Genomic DNA, 22,978 nt, shown 5'->3' on the forward strand with positions numbered 1-22,978 from the left:
ACGAATTATTTATCAAAAAGTAATCAAGAACTATCACCTAGAGGGTATCCTGCGACACACTTAGGCTCAAGCTGTAAGAGAAAATTACAATTAGTGAAGAAATTAATTTGAAAAATTACCTTGAAAATAATAGGAATAAGAGCACTATTTATCAACCTGTAATAAAAGACATGAGAAAATTCTGTCTTTTTTAAAGACAAAAATTTTTGAGGCGAAATAACCAACAAGAAGTTTGTAACAAAAATTGAAATTTGTAACAAAAAAAACACCAATAAAATAGATAATTTAAATTATATTCGCAGCAGAATACTCCTATTTTACGTGACATAACCCTGACCATCAAAAATCGTTGGAAAACGAAGCAAAAAAGTTAAATTTTGTAAATATGAGCAATCCCTATTAAGAATCCATCCATTTCGAATCTAATTGACAACAGACAAATACCAATTTAGAGAGAGAGAACGACGTTTATTTTGCATATAAACTGTAAAATTTCATTTAAAAAACCCATAGAAAACTGCAACTTAATGTTCAAAATCTGCCTTTAAATTAGCCATAAGTAAATAAAACAACATATTTAACGAATAAATATTAAATGCAACAATATAATAAAAAATAAGTCAATAATATTGGACTAAATGTTCTACAACTATATGGCAATCAGGGGCAAAGTAATGCCAAACTTACCAAAAGCTGCATCGTGCCGTGCCACCTGGAAAGAAAAAATAAAATATATTTAGTAGAGCAAAAAAAGAGAAATGTAGTCGCTATTGCGTTTCGAAAAACTAAACTTAGTTGGAACTCGAACTGAAAAATCTATAGATTATTAATAATTATTACCAGTTTTCTGCAAGGTGCCGCTCTATCCCTTGGTCACACAATAAAAATGGATTTCGAACTATAAACTGGCCTTTCGGGCAACAATAATTCGATATATTGCATCTAAGTACGCGATTCACACGACACAAAAGACTGGTGACCGATTTCGTCCATTGCCTGTAATTAATGGAAATTTTGCCGCAGTCCGTAGGAACCGAGCTCCAGAACCAAAATGATGATATAACCATTCACTTGTTCGCCCTTTGTATGACTCACTCATTTATTTACTTTGCAGTTCGATTTTAGGTTTTTTACTATTGACTATTTTGTAGAAAGTGCCTTTTCACACGAAAATATTCATACATTTTTTACACTGAATTAAATGCTAGCTATCGAAGCAGTTATTTTATTAAATTTTTATGAAACTTTGAGCCCTTTGAGCTTGATATTCTGTGTAAAGGCTTGCTAAACGACCCACATTGAATTTTTTAATGCTTCTTTGCTCGCATCTGTGTGAGCTACGGAATATTTAACTAGATTTCGACACTTGCTCACCACTGAGTCTTTTGGTAGATTTTCATAAAACTTTGCAGTTTTAGAGCTTGACATGTAGTTAAAATAATGCCTAAATGGCAGATCCATATTCGGTCCAGGTCATAATTTGGGAATGATTCTCTTTGCTTCCGCCAATAACTACTATGACGATCAAAAATTGTGTTTGGGAGATTCTCAGATCGACAAACCCAAATCACCTGGCTTCTCGATTTTAGAGGGCTCTAGCTGCAATATTTGGGATCCATTTAGAAAACATCAGACATTTTTTGGGTTTAAAATAAATATCGCTTTCTGTTGGCCACGAAATTTTCTAAACAAAAATCTGTACTGCTTCCAAGCCGATATCTCTCACCGTTTTGAGATTTTTCACATTGCAACTTCTAGTAATTTTTGCACTGGATAACTCAAATTGGATCACAAATAAAATAAATATTATGCCCAATTGTTCAATAAAGCAAAACTTAGCAAACATTAAACAGTATTTATTTAAACACGTTCAGAACTATTTTAAACTACGTTTTAAAGTCAGCAAAGACTAAGTTATTATTTCATAATGACTGTTGAACTTGAACGTTTCTGACTCCAATACATTAATTAACTCTTTTAATAAATGACCGTCGTATTGGAAAAATTATTGTTGTTTGGGAAGTCTGGAAGTACAAACCATATCGCGCATTTCTTCATTTCAAAATTAGTTCTCTGGGCATTTCAAATAAATTCAAAGTAATAGGAGTTAAAAGTTAAAGTTAAAATATTTCTTTGCCTTAACTGACACCAAACTGAGAGAAAAACATTTTTTCAATGACCCTATCAAATTCTCAATGTACGACAATATTAGGGATCCAACTTCAGTTCTCTCAAATTTGTATTTGCGAGTTTTAAAAAACTTTCAAATACAAGTTTGTATGGTTATAATAAAACTGGTTATTAATCTATCAAAAATAAGATTTGACTTACATATTGACACCCTCTATCTCAGAAACTATTAACTTTCAGATAAGACAAATTTACCTGAAATGCAAATTTTTTTCCTATAGAACTCTTTAAACCTGAATTGCATATACACAGATCAAAATGTCTAATATAATATTATAATATAAATGCGAACTTAACAAGTTACTAGGGACACTCTGTAAAATGTATATTATTGTCTTTATTTGCTTCCTACCGACGTCATGTGGAATCTCACTTGAATACGAAATGAAATCAAATTATAATATAATTGGCTATTCAAGGTAATAGATGTCGCGAGAAATGATCTTCGTGCTATCTCATAGTCTTTTTAAGGCTCGTGTAACAGCTTGTTTATCAATTTTATTGCATTGATTAAGAACCTATTCAATAATCATAGGACAAATTTGGAATTCATTATATAAGGTGGATCATATTTTCTGCGACAACTTCTACAGGTATTTTACCAAACTTTTGCTTATAACACAATAGAGGGTGATTAAAAATTTGCAAAGTTGTATGTGCATCTTCAAAAGCTAATATTCTCGAAAAATATACTCAAGTTAAAAAAATTACCATTCCTTCACGTGGTAACCATTGATGTTAAATGGCCCCAGAAGTAAAATCAAGCGTGTGTAGATCGGAAGATCTAGGAGGCGAGTTTATAGGACTTCTCCCAATCCAACGTCTTTGAAAGTTTTGATCAAGCCGAACCGATTTAATTTTTTGCGGGCAAACTAGTGCCCTTAAAAAAACAATAAGAGATAAAAAAGTCGATAAATGACTAGCAGTAATTAAAAAAATTTTGCTGATTGAAGTTTAAGTGCACACAAAAAAGTTCTGAGCGAAACAAAAGTAGAGGTTCCACACTTCTACCCTGTATAAAGGTAAACTGAACTACAAAACACTACCATAGAATGGCATTCAATTAGCTTATAATGTATTCCAAAATTTAAGTTTCTATGTTTAACGGTTTTAACGAAAAAAAAACAAAAACTAATATTTTTTCCTATTTTGGAGATCAAATATCCCAAAAATGATCCCCATCTAAAATGACTAGGAGAACACGCTGTTAAAATATTTTAACATATTTACTGAACACCCTGTTTATTTAGGATCATACAAAAATTGTGCGTTAATGTATGTACATTGATGCCCCTAAAAGGCAAGTTTATTTGCTTGCTACTCGGATAATGTCTGAAATATAATCACCATAACATTTTATGGACATCATATCAGACCGGCATTGGCCATTGGCATTGAACTCCTGAGGAGATCTTTTGCACGTTTTTTCTTTAAGTGATTCTACCGTAACTGAAACTTTCTCCTAATATATTTATATTCCGCATGGAAAAAAATATTTTGTCAAACTTTTAGAAGGTGAACGTCTTTCGGTAATACATTTCTCTATCGACTATTTTAAGACTCAATTTGTGACCTAATTTAACTGTTTCCGTCAAATAAAAAATTTGCTGCCATATAGCATGATCTTGAAATCTGCATTTCAGTCGATTAGTAATAACTAAAATAATCGCTACACCACACACGTGGTAGCTACCGAAACATCATTAATATGGATGCAGTGCAAAGTATGTATCTCGTGTAAGCACGAGCATGAACTGGCATGTATTTATTTAATTTATGAAATTGTATCGTCAAACCTCACTTTTCCAAGTAAATTTTCTCGCTACGCAGAGGGTGTAAGGTCAGCATAGTTCAATATAATTTAATTAACTGTCTGTGCAAAAGCATTCACCTCGAAAGCCTTGGAAACCTTTGTTTAATTCTGTATTGAAAAATGTTTATCTACAAATATGGCTTCAAAGCTTCATAAAATCTTATACATACAAAGATTTATTAGATAAGCAATTAATAATGTGGTGATTGCTTTTCAGATAAAATTTGTCCTTTAGAAGATTATATAGTTATACGAACGACGTTTTTATTTTAAAATGTAAAACATTGTTCAAAAAATAATTAAAAAATAATAATATTTGCTAATTACATAGTTTTCTGCACTTTAAAACGTGAACACTTTGATCACCCTGAAACCTGATTTAAACATGCTATGTAGAAATATGATTTATTTATTCTGTGGTATTTTAGCACGCATTTTTAACTTAAATATGAATTAAAGCAATTGCAAATTTTCTTCAATTATATCACTTTTGGATTATTTTTTGCGCTGCTATATTTATCATGTTATCATGTTCATTTTCAATTCATTGTATAAAGCAATATTTTCGCATTCTTTTTGTAACTTCTCTTCTTTAAGAGTTCAATATAATCTGACTGATCATTGCCAGAATTTATATTTTCCGGCAGTTCTTGGTTATTAGCATTATTAGTTTGACTTTCCATGAGGACTTTGTTTGAAACGTTAAAGCTTCTTTAACTTCGATACATTCTAAAAAACTTCGACTTTCTCGATTTTATCAAAAATAAATATTATTGATGATGAAATTAAGCTGTTGATCTTATTTTCTTATGCTCGTAGTTGTGTGTTAAAATTATTTAACGGCATCAAACTAAATACATATATGCATACCACTGTCATTTCGGTGCTTGCCCTAACTATCTGGCAAAGCTTTTTTTTAATTAATTATGTATAAAACTTACGTTGCTCTAAGAAAAATCTTAAAAAAATATATTTTATTAATAGCCGTTAATATACATTGAATGCTCGGTTTAACCCAATATTCATCACTAACAAAGACACTACATGTTAGACTACATTAACAAAGTTTTGGGAAGCGAGTTTTTCCAGTAGAGGCTCAATTTCTTAATAGGAAATCGTATAATATTAAAGTGCTTAAGCAGATAACAATTCAAACCCATTTTCCAAAAAGTGGACTTACGCATTTTCTATGTGATGGTGACTATATAATGATATTACAATATTTTGTGAAGAATTAGTTACTCTGATCTGATAAAAAAAATTTCACTATTCATATGACTCCATTAAAAACAAATACGCAAAATAATAAACTATATTATAAAATCGTTAATAATTCAAACTTTTTTTTAAATCCAGGTTTCTTGAGGTGCTAGAACAAACACCATAAAAAGTTCATGTGCACGATCAAATATTTATTTGAAATCGATATAAGCGTGATTTGATTAGAAAATTATTAAAAGTAACAAACTTTTGCAAATTCCTTTGCTTTAAATTGAATCGGACAGATCAGATGTGGACTAGGTGTAAGTGATCCTCTTAAGCTCTGTGTGACTATATATAATAAAAAACTTAACTGCAGAAAATTAATAAATGCTTGTACTAAGTTCACAACATAATTGTATAATAAATATAAAACAGTCACAAACATACATTAAACTAAACAAATCGCGCAATTATATGTTATTGACATTCTTATTTGATTTCATTGATATTTATGAAATTAAATGCAAATCATATTGTCAGAATATAGAATATTATAATATAATAAATATATTATAAGTAAATTAAACTGCATCGGATTAAATCTTGAATGAGCTAATTTTACGAGCCTTGAAGGGGAGAACCTTGGTCAAAATAATAATACGGATGATTAGCTTATAAGCAGAGCTTAAATAATTGTTATAACAGTAGACGGGCTCGTTTATTAATATATTCAATTATTATAATTACATATTTTACCAACATTTTTTTCCTTATTGCAAGTGTTAATAGGGGTTACGGATTAATTATTTTAATTAACTCTATTCAGTTTTACCAAGTAAGCGTAAAGGTGGTAAAAAATTCATTCATTTGATACAGTTTAATCAACTGGAGTTCAATTTGAATTTTGAACCAATTTGTTTGATAAAACCAAACTGGCAAAAAATAAATAAACTTGTTGATATAATTACTCAATTAAATTACTAGTTGACTAAAAACCTGCTTTGTTACGTACTTAAAAAAATATATAATTCGTGAAGAGACAATATTGGTAAAACCCTGTCATTTTAAAAACTATCCAGAAGAATCTTAAAATTGAGATTTTATTCATAGAACTTAATAAGATAATCAATTTAATAATGAAATAATCAGAAATCAATCAGGAAATAAAACAACCCCAGTGTAAAACTTGGAAACAGGCAGTTTTTAAAACAATATTTAAAATTATGTCTATTATGATTGTTGATTAGATTCCGTACGTCTTTTGTGCCGATTCCGGAATTCTTTTCAAAATATTTAAAAGAATGTGGAATGTGAAGAACTGGGCTGCAATAAATTTCGGCAATATTAATAATTAATGAAGAGGGAACTAATTCATTTAACCGCAATTCATAAATTGAGTGAAAATATTAATTGAAACATATTTAAAAATATGATTAATATTCAGCGACTGGTTTATGTTACATTCTGCTCCTCTAGTTTGCATATTTATTAGGCATTCCCAAAAGTGAAATTTATATGAAACATAGAACGCGAAGCGCTTGAAAGTCATTAACGATTTTACAGGTGCATGGTATCTATTCCTTTAATGGGTGTTTTTATGAACTTTACATCAACATGGCATTAATACGTTTAAAGTAAGCTGATAGCTGCGGTTACCGAAAACACTTGAAATACTTGGTAGATCGATTTCAGTATTTCAATCAATTAAAGCAAACTCTAATAGAATAGTGCACGTTTCTTGACTGCTTAACGGTGCAATTTCAGCCCTTTAAAACCGCGGTGGCTATACCTTTATTTTTTCATATTTATATGTTGTGGCATATTTTTAGATGCCATTATATTATCTGCTTAAAGAATATTTTTTTAATTTGGCCCCTGCTATCATGAAAAAAATTTAATGTTGTAATTTTTACAAAGTTAACTGCAAACATCTTAGATGACAACAATGAAAATTGCTTTTTATGGTCTATTTCACCTAGTATGCTAGTTCATTATTCCAATGAAATTCCAATTTACGTGTTATCCATTAAATGCAGTAAATTAAGCTCGGCTGCTATTAAAAGCTTTTCAATGTTGCGAATATTTTAAAAAACTTTAACACCCTGTAGATCGGAAACTAATGGTTTTCGGAACCTGGTCTATTAACGAAATATATCCAAAATTAATTGCACTATCACCCCCTGCAAGGAATGTATCTACTTACCAAACACCCTGTATATTATCCATTAAATTCTGAAAATTAAGCTCTGCTGTTGTTAAAAGCTTTTCAATGTTGCGAATATTTTTTGGTATATTATTATTTGTTGGTATTAATTAACTAATTGTAAGGTTTCGACAATTTTTTGAGTTGAGTAGCAAATATTTCAATTAAAGATTCCTTTACAAATAGAACTGAAAAGTTATAAACCGGACCATCTGGCAGGCCGGTATAAAGTCTGTTTTTTTATGTCGTGGGTTATTGCGGCTAATTTACTATTAGATATATTACAACAGAAAAAGAAAATAAAAATTCCAAAAGTTTGATTAACATTTTCGGCTTTTCAAAAGCTTTGCAACATTCCGGTAAAAACGACTATTATAGTTTTGTAAATTTTGTGTAAATAAAATGAAACTATTACACTATTTAACAAAGAATCGAATGAGAAGCAAGCAAAACAAACAAATTTCTGGATTTACGTTAGAATCGCCTTCTTGTACTGCCAGCTGTTTCATTTACAAGTGGCTCATTGCGAATTTTAAAGTTATTGAAAACTAGTTGTAACCCAAGAAGAGTGGTATTATTTATTCAGTTTAATGTTAAATGTCCAGACGACTTAAGTCTTAAGGTAAACGTAACGAGTTCGCATTTAAAATAAAGTTGCAACGTAGTATGTGATTTATTAGCATACCGTACAATGTAGGGTTCGCGGACAGACTATTTCAGTGGAGAACCTTGTATTTGAAAAACTAAATAATGTTGTTTTAAAGATTACAGTTGCTTGCATGGATCAAAGAGCCAAAGGCGTTTTTGTTTCTTTCTTCACTACAAATGTTAAGGAACTACTGATTTTAATATTGTAGTTTCCAACATATTTGTTAACATATTTTTAACACAAAATCCTTCAGACCACAATTTTTTCAGCAAAATTTTGCATCTCCGTTCCATTTGGCTGCGTTAAAGACGCTGCAATAGCCATGACTGTCCGTTCATCCGGCTATAGACAATAACTGTACAATGTTCATTATTTTTCCTATACACTTGAGTTCGTTTAAATTATTTGCGCTACCCGAAATACGGTACATTTTTTGTCAATAATTATAATTTTCCGCCTTCAGTCGCTTAACCTTTGGTTTCTTCCTGTTGCAGTTATCGAGGCCCGAAATGCCGCCAATTTGGAAGCTGGGGTGCCAGAATCTGACCTGCCTAGTTACACTATTGCATCAGGTTTGCCCACTTACGACGAGGCTTTGGAACAATTGAAGAAGGTTAAACAGAATCAATGTAGTGACACATTCTTCACTAATGAATCATTTAACAGTGGAGGAGACAGTGCAATTAAGTCGCATGCATCTAGGAGCCCTACAAGTCGTGATTTAGGCAATACTTTGTCTTTGACTCATTTACTTGAAATTTATAACAAGAACGCGGGGAGCCATTCGTCAAAGACGTAGCTATGTTATCGCAAAATATGTTTTGCTGTTTTGACTGAAATGTGAGGCTTCCTACGAGACCATTGTAGGTTTAGAATTATGTTAAGCATTATTTCTTAAAACAGTAGGTTCTCGTTAACATGAAGACACCTTTTGACTCGGAAAATTTTGTATTGGTTCAATAGTACCCTGCCACATATCTTTAAAATTTAACACTATAAAAACTAAGCACTAGACATATTCAATTAACGATGCCACAGTATTATTTTTACGTATTTTTATAATGCACAGTACGATACAAATTTATCGATTTAAACACTTCAGTGAAATGCCACTTCAGGGTTTTCGAAACACATTTAGGAAAACTTTTGACAATATATGCAGGCAAACTTTTCTTGTGTTTTTCGACTTGTTGCATATCAAGAATGAGTTTTGCGGACTGAGTTATTTTTACTGTTTATATTAACTGCCCCGAAATTACTCTTGTATAGTAGCAACATCACGCCCGGTTGGAAAAAATCGATAAAAATGTTTTTATTTTGCGGTTCTAGTTGCACCATATTTTAGAAAAGTGTGGACACTATTTTTTATAAATTTATGCGTATTTTGCCCTCAACGCTACCCATTTCCAATCGTTTTATATGCTATAGGTAGCCGAAGTCAATAAAAAGGCGGCTTATCTATATGAGGGCGATAGTTGATATTTGCAATTCGAAACGTTAATTCAACATTGAATTAGCCTTCAGAGGATTTTATATTTTATATCCTTGCAGCTTGCAAATTCGACCGACGTTTCAGAGAAGAAAGAAAAACTACTAGGAAAGTGGAATTTTCAATACATAGAAGATGACCGCATCGTTTGTTAATGCTTTAGTTTCTCATTCTGAGGTGCAATAAAATAAGGAATCCCAGTTCTGTAAGCTTCTAATTCGCCTATCTGGAGAGAGCGCACTTTTAGGTTTATGGTTATAGGAAACAACAACATTTATTTTGACATACATATAAAATATGCCCATAAAATGCTCACGGTACATTTTGATTTCTTTGTATTGATATGGTTCATTAGTCTTATTATTATTACTTATTTATGAATCAATCAAAGCATGTAAGAACTCGTAGCAATTAATGCTACTTCAAAGCATATGCAATATACATACATATATGAAAAATACCCTGAGTACTTCTCAAAAGTAACGCCTTAACAATTGTATGCTTTGCACATTTGTTTTAGTGCAGTACGGGAACTCTGTTTTGAAATGGCAACGTTATGTTTTGTGAAAAAATCCAGAAGAAAACTATTTAATTTTAAATTATTAAATTTGAACTTAATGTAAGGAACAGTTTGTATGTTAAACAGAGTTTTCCATCACAAACATTCACGATCAAAATGAAAATAAAATACAGATTGAAAATTATTTTCAATAAAAACCGATTAAAAAAATAAGCGACCAAACTTTCTCTTTTTGAAAAATCTCCTGTTGACAACATCATACGAAAAACACGAATTTTACATCAGAATTTCAATCCACTGAACAGTTTTAAAAACAATGTGCAATTTTGACTCAAAAAATGTCTTTGGTTGCGTTCTCCCCAGAAAAATACACTTTATCAATCAAAAAGTGGCGCATTACTGCAGGAAAATGAAAAGAGGCACATTTTTTATTTTTGTTTGAGTAATACAAAATTTTCACAACTGGAACATCAAATAATTAGCAAAACTCTGTTCAAATGTGCCAGTCATTTTCCGATTCACTCAAGTGGTTCAAACTGAACCGAGTGTTGCCAGAACCATTGCTTCATCCTCGTTGGAGAAATTAAATAAATAAATAGCAGACAGCGACGATAAGAACAAATTTTGCTAGCTGCGCGCTTCAAATTCATTGATGCGAATTCTGATTAGAAAATCAGCTTTTTGTGACAAAACCTGAACAATAAAAGCAAAATAAGCCCAGTCCCATAAAGCCAATTATGACATCAGAATTGCAATCCTCAATTGCTTTCGCCAATTGAATCGCACGATAAAATCTATAAAATTAAAATCAGTTATTGAAAGTAATTGAATTTATCAACTGATAAACGTGTAAACGTTGTTTCAACCTTATATTGAATAGATTTACTTATTTTGATTTTGTTACAAGGGTCACAAATGTTCATTTCATCGATGTCAAACAAGTACACTTTTCCTACTATAAATTTAATGCCATAAAAAACCAATTTTTTACGTTTGCCATGCAAGATGTTACAACCTTTCGGTCGATTTCTCGCGAATTAGCATAGCAATATTCGTGTCAAAGACACTGTTTTAAGGAGCCTTAATAGTTCATTTAGGCATAGATGTAAGTCACCTTGTATAACAAACTATCCCTATACAAAGAATTTCGTAATTATGTGAATTAGGAAGGGAATTTTAAAGACATTCTCTGAAGGTTTTTTTCTTAGGCATTTTTAAAGACATTAATGAATGAAGCAAATGGTGTAAAAATATAGTTATTTCTCATAAATGAATCGTTTATTGTTAAAACATAGAAAGGCAAAAATGCCGTCCGCATATTAGACGGTTGCTATGTGCAATCAGCTTACTTATTTTATGTGAACTAGTAGGCATTCACAAGGAAATTCATTAGGAAGCGTATTCATAAGGAAATTAAAATTGATGATAATATTTATCGTTTTTAAATTCAATGTAATGTCAAGGAGTCTCCTTGTTGGAAGTTAAAGTGGAAAAAAAGATGGCGTAAGAAGAAAAACGGTGTTGATTTCTTTTATTAAAAGGCATTACCTGGACAACACAAGACCACAATAATCTAAAATGCTGAATTGTACGTTGAAGCATTTTGAAGAAGAAAATAGAAACACTTCTATATGAATTTTTCAAATTTTATTTAAAATATCTTCTTTAAAACTTAAAATATCTGCACATATTTTTAATTCACGCTGTATATAAGCCGATTGAAGAAATAAGGTTGTGTTTGGCAAAATGTATAGTTATTAATGTAGACATTCATATTTTTACTATCCAAAACTATTCGAGAGATTTTGAACTAAGAGGTTTTGAATTACTAATTAATCTTAACAATACAGTCATATTAGTGAGCACACTTATGAAGGAATATGGACATGAGGTCCTTAATTAATACAAATTATATTGACAGTAAAAGTATTAACTCTGATACAAGTACATAAAATGCGTTTACAAACAAATTTCTGGTGACTGCTATTCACTTTTAAGGCAAATACGATCAGGTGATGTCGGTTTTTCACATTTGCAACTAGAACTTTAATTTTTATTGAATATTTTTATAATGTCTTAGAAGCTTACTATAACTCATTGTGTCTAAATGCTTAAAACCACAAAAGTTTATTTCTATTGTGCTGCAAATTCTCTTCATAGGTTGATGTTAAAGATACCAATAGTTAATAGCTTAATGCTAATTGAAAAGTTCGCCTTTTAAATAATACCCCAACTGCATTTGGTGGAAACTAAATTTTAATAACAATTGTGTTAATTGACCTTAAAAACTTGTTTCAAGTGCATGACGGTTTGGTTCTACCGGGTTTCTGGATGGATTTTAATCAGATACAAAATACCGGTATTTCAGCTACGAAAAGTAATGTTTAATAATTGTTTTATTATAGAGAAAGCGATTAGCTTAGTTAAAAAGAAAACGCCATCTAGATATGTAGCATTGAAAACCAAATTTTGAATGGAAAAATTGTTTCTCAGTAATTAATGAAATGTATAAATATGAATTTATCAATTGCGTATTAAAGAACGACGTGGACGAGGTAGAAAATTTCGATCACAACAACGCATAACCTGCGTTAATAAGCCGAATAATATTGGGTGTTAATTGCTTAGGTTGCTTAGTTAAAATGCCGTAAAAAATGTCAGTCATGTTATACGAGCAACTGCTACGCAGAGTATTTCAATTTAGTATCATTAGGAAATTACCATAATCGATTGAACTATAAGTTTTACTGCGTGACATTGGGAGACACATTTAAAACTGATCAATGAAAATACTTAATGTTGGCAAGAGGTACAGTAATTTCAAAGTTTTTCTAGTGCTAAATGAACATGTTTGCAACAATTCATTGATGTTGGATCATTTTTGAAGGAGTCTAATTTTAACATACATTTCTGTTACTAGTTGTAGGTTATTTAAAGGGCTGTGTTAGTTTAAGACGCTAAAAGTAAGAAATTAATCGTTGGGATATATTATTTTTAAGTAAAAGATTGAAATGGTAGTGTTGACTGAAATTTTGAAAAACTGTGAAAAGAGGAAGATGGTGGGAACATGGCATTGAGACCTTCAGAACCACAAACCGATTAGATAATCACCAAGCTTTTGGAAATTTAATTTTCTCCTTCTGGTAGGTTATTCAAAAATATTAAATAAAAAATAATCCTTATGTTTTGCGGTTGAGCTTCGAGATCGTCTTTCACATTATCAAACTTACCTAATTATATGGACGTGGTTATATCAGTCCGATCTCGATATGTAGTCGTGATAATTGCTGTTGTAATAAGTTCATAATGAAACAAAATAATGGTCAGACACAGATTGTCACAATAAAATGAAATAAAGAGATTAGTGATGTTCAAATGTTTTTTCAACTTTTAGAACAATTTGATGCTTATTGCCTGATAAGATTTTATTCTGAGTAAAACATTAATGGTATTTTTTGTTTTTATTCGGTTTTAATTCACTTGTGTTGGCCACAACAGACTCATTCCAATATCTTCCACACTAAGTCTTTTAATATGTAATTAGACACTCATGTTTGCATATGTAGAAATTTATTTTTATGTAGATATAAACTAAAAATGAAATTGTTTCCAATATTTTATATTACTACGTTTCGACCTGCTATGCAATATCATCCGAAAGTTATTTATTTCGGTTAACGATAATATTAATTCAACCATTAGTAGATAGGAAGGTTCAAATAATTGGCAGTGTTTTTTTCAAAGTAACTATCAACAATTTTATGTTTATGAATAATTGGTAAGATTAAACTGCAGGTTCAACTACTTATCTAAGAATACATGTTCTATTTAATTAAAATACTTAGTTAGCAATGACGCATATAATTGGTTACCATTTTTTAGTCATAAGTTTATTCAATTGTGATATTTCAACATAATAAAATTAAAAATTAATTGTTTTGTCCATTATTTCAATCCGATTCAAAGACAAATATAAGTATAGAATACCTACACGTACAGAATGTTTGCATATATGTGACGATAAACGCACAGCTATATTGTTTTATATCTGAACCTGATCAATTTTTTTATACTTTTGTTAATTCTATTTCATTTTAATTAAACAATTTCCTGCTATACACTATGTCCTGACTAATGACAAAAAAGTTAACTATACGGATTTCTGTGGTAAAAACACTACGATTAGCGTTACTTAGGAGAAAGTCAACGAAAAGGTTCAAAAAGGAATAACAAGGTTCGATTTTATTTTCACATACGTATACGTACCTACACTAAGTAATAGTTTTATCACTGAAAACTACAAAAAAGTCCATCTTAAAAGCMGTAAGAGATATCGAGGAAAACAAGGTATAGCTTTTTTGAAGCAAAAAAATGGGCTAACTGYTTGATCATATCCTCAAATTCGGYAACACCGTTAAATAAAYTTTTAAAATTTCCAATTCAAAAAGACGAGCATTTATGAGCYACTTTTGYWACGGTGTAAWAATTTTARGAAYAAATTYATTTTTAAAGATCGGYRWAATWWTYAAGAATMAATTTCAAAACTCAATCTAGAATCCARAAAGTTCCTCGYCGTTGGTTGTCGAATAAATATGAACGAACATTTTATATATAATATATATAAAATGGCATGCAGCAATATGATAATATACAAGTCAATTTAACGGGACTAAAAGCTCTACATCTACACGTCAACCAGTAACAAAGGAATGCCAAACTTACCAAAAGCTGCATTATGCCACCTGGAAAGAAAGAGAAACCTTTTTTAGTATTGCAGAAACTTAGTCAAAAGTTTAATTATTTGAAATAAAGCGAAATAGAAAATGCCCTCAACTTCAGTTGTATTGCGAAAGACTAGAACCACTTCAAGCCAATAGACTCATAGATTAGAACTAATTCTTACCAGCTTTCTGCAAACACGAACATCCACTCCGAATTAAAAACTTTAATCTTTCAGTCAGTAGATAACGGATAAACTAGCACACTTGCCTTATTGGCACCAAATCATCCTGTATATGCCGCCTATGAACAAAGGACTGACGACGTATTTTGTTCACTTCTCGTACCAAACTTAATATTTAGTAACCTTTTCCAGGAAAAAACCGAAGCGATATTTAGGCTTTTTCGACTTTCCGAAGGCAACGACCTACAGAATTAAGGTGATGATATAATTGTTGTCTTGATCGTCTCTTTGGATGAATCATTTGCAGGTCGATTTCAGTTTTTTTTTTATTATTTACAATTAATGTTTTCAACGAAGCGTTTCTCGAATACTCGTCGTTTACCTATAATGCAAACTCATATTTTTTCGCTTCTCTATCGTTTCCTGAAATGTCCACGTTGGAAACTGCACAGGTGAGTGATATCCGTAATTTGTATCATGTATGGGTGTTTTCCTTCTGTGAAGAACACACTAAATTAAATGGGTTATAGATTTCCAATAAAATTGTTTCAAAATTCAAATTGTTCTCTCGATGTTTCAGCAGTACCTAACTAGTTATGTAATCTAGAGCTGCGTGGACTTGTTTAGTATTTTGGGGTGGTACAGCGGATAGCTCTCTAAAATATTGCAAGTGATCCTGACCTTATTTCATCTAAACAATTTTCGCTAGGGAATTTTAGCGGCCAGAAACCGTCCGAGTAGTTCAGTTCTTTCACCGTTAAGCACCCATGTGTCCTCACACAGCCAGTGAGGTCTAGATCCAGATAGGTTTAGTTATCTCAATTATTAAATTAAGAAAAAAAGTTAAGTCACTAAAAGGCATTATTTTTTTCTAAGAAAGGTAGGTGTTATGGGGTTTCAGCCAGTCGGGTCGAGACCGGATCCGAAGATTAGGTACATAATTTTGCAGTAGAAAATTGCAACCAGAGCTTTAGTTTCTTTTATAAAATATTTACTGAGCGGATGTGCGGCTTTGTAAAATTTAAGCTTTATGTAGCAGATTTTGCAAAGTTTGTTTAGGTTTTTGAGCAAGTTGCACTGCGGGTTTGGCGTTATTTTTACAATTTTTCTTGCGGATTTTATATAGCAGTTTTCAGGTATATAAAATATATATATATCGCAGTGTACTCTTTTTAGTAATGTGAGGTAACCTTCCTAAATAATACTATTTACTATCTACATTGTTCTTACAGCTTTGAACTATTCAGATTTAATTGTACCAGCACAAATGGATAATTCCAAATCTGCAGTTGTCAAAAGTTTAAACATGGAAATTGCTCCAAAATTATACAATACTATATTTGTTCAAAAGCTTAACATTAAACCGTTGTCTGGTAAGACACCGAGCGCTAAACCGCAATGGCCTACAGCATTTTTGTAATGAATAAAGCTAAGTTGTTGCGTTAGTTTAAGCTTAAAATAATCATGAATTAAAGCTTAAAATGGTTAACTCACACTAACTTGGGACTAAATAAATAAACTAAATTACTAGTGAAACTCATCAAATAATTAATTTGCTACAGGTGACGTAGCCTTGTCTACATTATCCATAACGCTATCATTAATTTGAATAGCAAGACGTGAATCTTTATCTTCATTTTCCTCTCCACTATCGCCTTCGTCATTATGGAGGTCGTCGGCAATTTCTATCTCATCACCGTTATCTTCACCAATTTGATCTCCAGCAAGATCCATAAATGAAGTATCAGCTTCTGTACCCGTAATGATAGATTGAGTATCGGTATCTTGTATTTGATCAACAGCTATTTTGTACCGTCCCATTTTACCTTAAATATTACATATATAGAAGTAGTAAGAAACTTAMCTTTGTGTTTTATAAAATTTGAACATATGATTTTTTAACTATATTATGAAAGATCGAGTTTAATAATGAATCCCTCTTTGCGGCAATCATATAGTTGAAAGTAATTTTAAWAATTCACTCGGGTAAAACTATGAAGTCAAATATTTAATTCGAAAMATTTTACATTCGTTAGCGTGAGATACATAATCGAATAAAGTGTGCCACACTGTAGATAAATCACGTGACAATTAGCATCGGTCAAATATTCTGTCTTGACCCGTTGATTAACAGGAGCAATTAGAGCCTAATACTTAAAAGCTATTTTATTTCCGAACTAAGAATAATGTTGGACTATTAGACCGAGTTTTGAGGTCATTCTCTGATCAAGTAGTGCTTACCTTTTCGCTTGGATTTCTTTTTCAGGTAAGTGATAATTTCGGATTCCGGAGTATTGTAACCAGGAGGAAAGAAATAAAAGCAATCTGCTGCACCTACTTCAATATCCGTGCTGATATAGGATGGACCCAGATCCATAAATTCCATAAAACATTGGGCATTATCTTTCGCTAGTTGAATGACTATTTTCTCTTCACTAAAATATATTTTTAACATTTAGATATATTTTTTCACGAATGCATAGACTATGATACGCACTAGGTTAAGGAAGCTGGTCGAGCTTCGAATTGTTCAGTAGTTTTGCCTAATAACTTAGCTTTTCCTGGTACATCGCTGGAGAAATACCCAATACTCATTACTTTCCCAGGATACTTGTCAGATATTTCAAACACATCTTTTGCTAAAATAATAATTTTGGGTATGGAAATATCATCTCATTTGAAAATAACCTTTAAAGGCATCAAATGCTACTGCTACATGTAACGGGATCTCCTCTTGTTCCGGTAATTTGAATGGATTCGATAGAGCAGGGAATAACAGCTTCAAAATCATAGCTCTACTAAGAGAGTTTGGGGGTGCCCATATTCCTTAAACCATTAAACGCACTTAAGGTGATAATATAAACGGTGATTCTAAATTAGCATCTCGTGTTCACTTGGGGACTACGCATGAGGGTCATATGGACATTTTCTTTCAGTATTATTGTAAAATCGCTCAATTGTCCAGTCGATAGCGGTGGAACCGGAAAACAAGTATGGAACATTTTTCTACCTTTTGTGAGATGATCAAAACGAGAGCGTGGCCCTACTTAAAGCGCCATCGATAGAAAACGGAAAAACAAATGTAGAGAGATTGGCAAAAAAGAGGGAATCTGTACATCTAAAGCTCCAGGAGCCCAACAGGACAACAAACCGAAACTTTTATGTAACTGCAAGATGTTTATGGCACAAAAAGAGTTGAACAGTAGGAAAAGAAACATGATTTCGTTTTAAACATTGACTCTTCTAGCGAAGCAGCAGATAAACATTAACGTATGTCCTGTTGCATAGTTCACTAGTTTCATGCGCAAATTTCTATACACATATATTATAAACATATATTATTATCCTCAAATGCAATTATTTGGATAACATTGTCATTAACTAACCTAGTAAAACATTATCTTCAATTTCACCAAGTTCTTCTTCTGACAGATTTTCTGCCACTTCAACCCAATCGATCGGTTTGCCAGTGCTTTTCCAAACTTTACGTAACTTACAAGCGGGCGATTTATGGTCTCCAGGCGGTTTTCTGGAATTTCCGTAAACCATTTGCAAAACTATATCATCTATGTTTCCCGCAAGATGAGCATTGGTTCTTTTGAATAGTAGAGCAAATGTTAAACGGTTACCTCCGAGGTCATCAAGAGTTTTTGAGCTAAATTCGATATCTCCGAAATAAAGCAGTTCTTCCAAAATGTCCTCAGTGAGTTTAACCTGAAAGGGTAGAGAAGTGTTGCACAAGATATGAGTATTAAGGCGCTGAACTTATGCAATCAGAAGCCAATTAGCAATAAAAAAAGTTCGTATTTAATGATTAATTTCAATGCTGGAAGTAAGATTCGTTTATGCTTCAATCACAGGTTCTTCTTCTACGGGCTCAGTTGGTACTGGATCAGCAGTTTGAATATTCTCATTCGTTTCAGGAACTTCCTCATTAGGAGTTTCGGTTGGTTCATTGACGTCGCTTTCTTCACCTTCCGGTTTTTCTGTCTCAGGACTGTCTGCTGATTCTCCCGCTTCACCTATTTCTTCGGTGGGCTCATTGTCCACGTATTCATCTTGTTCCTCTCCTTCACCTTTTAGGAATAATCAAAAGTTGCTGTTGAAAAACTTTAAATGATCTAGTTTCTTGGTACATTTTTTAAATTGTATTTTGCTGCAAACGAAATCATCAATACGTAAATTTTCCAGGGTGGAATGCTTAACTGGTGTACAGTTTTGAAATAACTTTTGTCTGCGATATTGGCTTCGATAGTGGCCACTGGCCATCCATTAAAATAATTTTCGTAACCAAAAATGAGCTTCACAGTAATTTTCAGGCACAACAAACCGGGTGCTTATTGTCTATTACATTGGATAGATTGCACGCAGATGCGGAATTAAATTAAAAAAAAAAATGTATTTCAGAGCAGTCAGTTTAAAAATAAAAATGTACCTATTTTGAACTGTTTTAAATTGGAATATTCGTTGCTGTCGTATGCAGGAATAACAATTTTTAAGTAACCATTATCAAAATTCGCCGCTTATATTTGTGGGAAAATTTAAATATCGAAATATTGACTTCGTAAAACAAAGGATAACTTTTGGTGCAGTCTGTTATAAACTATTGGGTTTTTTTATTTGAAATATGTGAATTGGCTATTAAAATCTATATTTTCAAAGCGTTAGAGCGGTTGAAAATAGATTGCCAACATGCGACAACTGAAAAATACCTACTTAAAACTAATAAGGAATTTGTTTGTTAATATTATTTGCATAATCAAATTAGAAAATAAATACGCGGTTCTTTTGCTGTTAATTTAGCATGGTCAATGTGGAACTAGGAGAACGTACAAAACATAACGTTTACGCCAGAATTTAGTTAATATAATCGGAAAGCACACTAATTACAAAGTTACAAAAAGTAATCAATAAAATGTTCATTATTCGACATTTTTCTTTGGAAACACCGTCGCATACTATATTATACCTGCTTACATGAGTATTCAATTACATGAATTAATTGTATTTCCACAAATCGTTATATCTTATCAGTTGCATTAATTAAATTTAGTCTTATTGTAAAATACCTGTTGTGAATTTAATTATTGAGTTAAAAGTACTCACATACAGAACATTATGGAAGTAAAATAAACCAAGATATAAAAGTATTTACGAGTTTCGTAGTTTTGCTGTTTTCAAGCGAATTAATTCAATCTAAATATATGGGAACAGAATCTTCTTAAACTTACTTACTCTTACCACCGCTGTCCAATCGAAAATACTAACTTTTTGCCCATGTTCTTATGTGTCATTTGCTTTGTACCTCAAATATATTTCAGATTTTATGTGGCAATAAAGCATATTTTGATTTAAAAATACCCTAAAATTTGAACAGATCACTAAGCGCTCGCCGATCTGGAAGAACCAAAGGTCCTGACCAGGAGCTCAGATCGGGCGACTGGAGCAAGCATTAGTGATGGAAAGGAGGACTGCGGCACTAGCAAAGATATGGGATGAGCAACCAGGGACTGACCAACAAACAGATTGTGGTATGGCTCATTTCAATCTACAGATGGGGTCGAGCGATGAGTCTCGGAAAAAAATAGGAAGTACTGGAAGGAGCCACAAGGACTGCTTACCTCAAGGCGGTTTGTAGGGACAACCTAATCAGTACCCAAAAAAGCACTGCTAGAACTTAGCACGCTGCAAATAAGGTGGAATGTGCCCTTTACAACGGGACACCCATCACGGCTAAACAATCTCTGAAAAAAACTCTAAAAACTCTCACTCTGAAGAAAATTGTACCGAAAAGAACTCAGGTAACGAAACAATTCTACATATGATTGAGTTCGCTTCGCGTCAATAAAAAAATACTACCGAGAAGCGATGAAGTTCTACTAAAATAAAAAGTTCATAGAAAATACAGGGGTAATAAAGAAGTACACAATAGGACAGAAATGCCGCAGTGCGTTGCTGGATTTTACACTAGCCGGATTCTACAAAGACAGCATTTTAGTAGGCGAGGCTGGAACTACACACAAACTAGATACTCTCTAGGCGCGAGTAGCTCTAGAGCTTTCGAAGGTACGTCAGAGACCATTTTCCAAACCTTCACGGCATCAAAAAATAGTTAAATAAGTTAAAAATAATGTTACGTATTTGCTATTGTACACGTATTTTTTGCATATAGCTGTTTTCATAAAAGTGCCACAAAACGAAACTTGGCTTACGCTTACTTTTTATTTTTGATCGCCCAAGTAATTGTAAAATGCCATGTTAGAATTAATTCAATTTTTAAATTCTCAAATCATTCCTGAATGTAAGTCACTTTTAAGGGATCTAAATTATTTATGGGACCGACATCAGAACATTAAATAGAGCTTCATGCAAAAGAGCGAACTTAATTGCCAGAAAGATATTTTGAGAATAATTGAAAAACGCATAAAGCATAAGTAACATTAAATGTCGAAACTGGCACACAATACTTGAAAAATTCATTAGTATCAGTAATAAGTAAATACTCACAAACCATCCAGTTGTGGTACCGAATGAGTAAAAAGTTACTGATATTAGTAGTTGGTACAGAATACCTTGGACCTCAGGTTTATCTGCAGAGTCTTCTGGTTGTTTTTCTTCTTCCTCTTCTTCCTCCTCAGTCTCTCCAGCATTATAATCCTCGGGGAAGAATTTTTCACATTCAATTTTTCCTTCGTTGCTGTTAGGTGACATGTACAGTGGTTCCAATTGGGCAAAAGCAAAAATGCATTCACTTTTCTTTTTGGAAACTTGAAGCACTAGCTTTTCTGAGCTAACAAAAATAATTTATTAGGCATTTTTGAATTACCCTGTATAGGACGAGTGTGATAAAAAATGAACCGAGGAAACTCGTGCGGACTGCGTTGAAGCATTACGTCTAACCAATCTTCAGTGTTTTGTTTGTCACTGGGGAAATATCGAAGATGGATAGTTAAAGATCCAGATCATAAATTTGGAATGAAAATTAGTTATTTCAATAGATGTTCTAGAGCAATTGTATGAACACTCTAATGTACAAAACAAATACAATTCTTACAAGATAGAAAAAACTAATTTTCACGCAACTACAGATAACCAATGGATGTTATCCAAATAAAACTGTACTAATTATATGTCGAAATGCAACTCTTTTAAACCCTCAAAATATGAGCACTAACCAATATAAATTGTTGTTGGGGGTTGAGGAAAAATCCCCTCATAAAAGTTGGAGTTTCAAACCCACTTACAAAATGCTTCAAACAAATATAATAAGAAAACATTCTAGTTATGGGACTCATTTCTTCAAAAGTAAGACTTTACGCCAAGTGAGAGAATATTATGTGAAACACAAATGAAAAATTGCGGTAATACAAGTCTGGGTTGTCATCGATTAACACCTGAGCCGAAAGAAGGGAAAACCGCAGAGGACATAATCGAAGCCTAAACTGGCAAGATCTACCCGATTCTAAGCCGAAGAAGTTGTATGAATCTAATTCCAAGCTTTGACGTACAAAGCGAAAGAAAACACAGCTCAATGTCACATAAGGCAACGATATCCTACGAAACAATAGCGAATGTGAAAAGATAAACCTCCTCTCGAACTACCTATATTTGAAGGCATAAGCTTCAAATGTAGGAAACTTTCGGAACCCTTAAGCAGATACCGCTTTTAGAGAAAACTAAAGACTATGCCTAAACTGAAAGTATGTGTTGGGGGATCAAGTTCTAATCTAACCTGATCCGGCTCGAAGGACCAAATGTTGGGGGATCAACTTCTAATCTAACCTGATCCGGCTCGTAAGGACCAAATGTTGGGGGTGGCACTTTTATAACCTTGGTCAAATCCAGTTCGTGAGACCGAAATGTACTCGTCTCACTCATAATTTAATATGCCAGACACGAGTATATGGGGGAAAATTTCTTTTGTTCGAAGGACCAATGAGTGTGGGGTACCAGTGTTTGGTGGGTATCCTTGTGAGTAGTTGCAGGAGGAATTAAAATCTGCCAATTT

General features: G+C 32.4%; 1 protein-coding gene and 1 non-coding gene across 3 annotated transcripts in view; one reads left to right on the plus strand and one right to left on the minus strand.

Annotated features, from left to right (window-relative positions):
* Window positions 1-14,000, plus strand: part of LOC109539969 — a 25,390-nt gene extending 11,390 nt beyond the window's left edge. The window contains exon 2 of the transcript XR_007281098.1: window positions 8,553-14,000. This is a non-coding gene — a transcript (uncharacterized LOC109539969). The remainder of the gene's footprint in view (window positions 1-8,552) is intronic.
* Window positions 14,001-16,283: 2,283 nt separating this feature from the next.
* On the minus strand, window positions 16,284-22,972 carry LOC125503890. Of its 2 annotated transcripts, XM_048664986.1 has the most exons (7): window positions 21,543-22,972; window positions 18,600-19,046; window positions 18,357-18,499; window positions 17,659-17,796; window positions 17,468-17,609; window positions 17,212-17,405; window positions 16,284-16,796 (listed from the first exon to the last, which is right to left on the minus strand). In XM_048664986.1, the coding sequence occupies exons 4-7, from the start codon at window positions 17,759-17,761 to the stop codon at window positions 16,519-16,521; spliced, it is 717 nt and encodes a 238-aa protein (XP_048520943.1). In that variant the 5' UTR covers window positions 17,762-17,796; window positions 18,357-18,499; window positions 18,600-19,046; window positions 21,543-22,972; the 3' UTR covers window positions 16,284-16,518. The 2 variants fall into 2 exon arrangements, with proteins under 2 accessions (XP_048520943.1, XP_048520942.1); XM_048664985.1 differs by having other exon boundaries at window positions 18,357-19,046.
* Window positions 22,973-22,978: the final 6 nt, after the last annotated feature.

This window comes from Dendroctonus ponderosae, unplaced genomic scaffold, assembly GCF_020466585.1.
Source record: "Dendroctonus ponderosae isolate FM_Combo_2020 unplaced genomic scaffold, Dpon_F_20191213v2 Dpon_F_20191213_3, whole genome shotgun sequence".
NCBI classification, from domain to species: Eukaryota; Metazoa; Arthropoda; class Insecta; order Coleoptera; family Curculionidae; genus Dendroctonus; species Dendroctonus ponderosae.

Excerpts from the sequence above, each read along its gene's own strand:
- LOC125503890 (XM_048664985.1), bottom strand. The coding sequence starts at position 18,519 with ATGGTTTACGGAAATTCCAGAAAACCGCCTGGAGACCATAAATCGCCC. Across the intron at positions 17,610-17,658 it reads AGCATTTGATGCCTTTAAAG|CAAAAGATGTGTTTGAAATA; the intron begins GTTATTTTCAAA and ends TTATTATTTTAG. Across the intron at positions 16,797-17,211 it reads AAAGAAATCCAAGCGAAAAG|GTAAAATGGGACGGTACAAA; the intron begins GTAAGCACTACT and ends GTAATATTTAAG.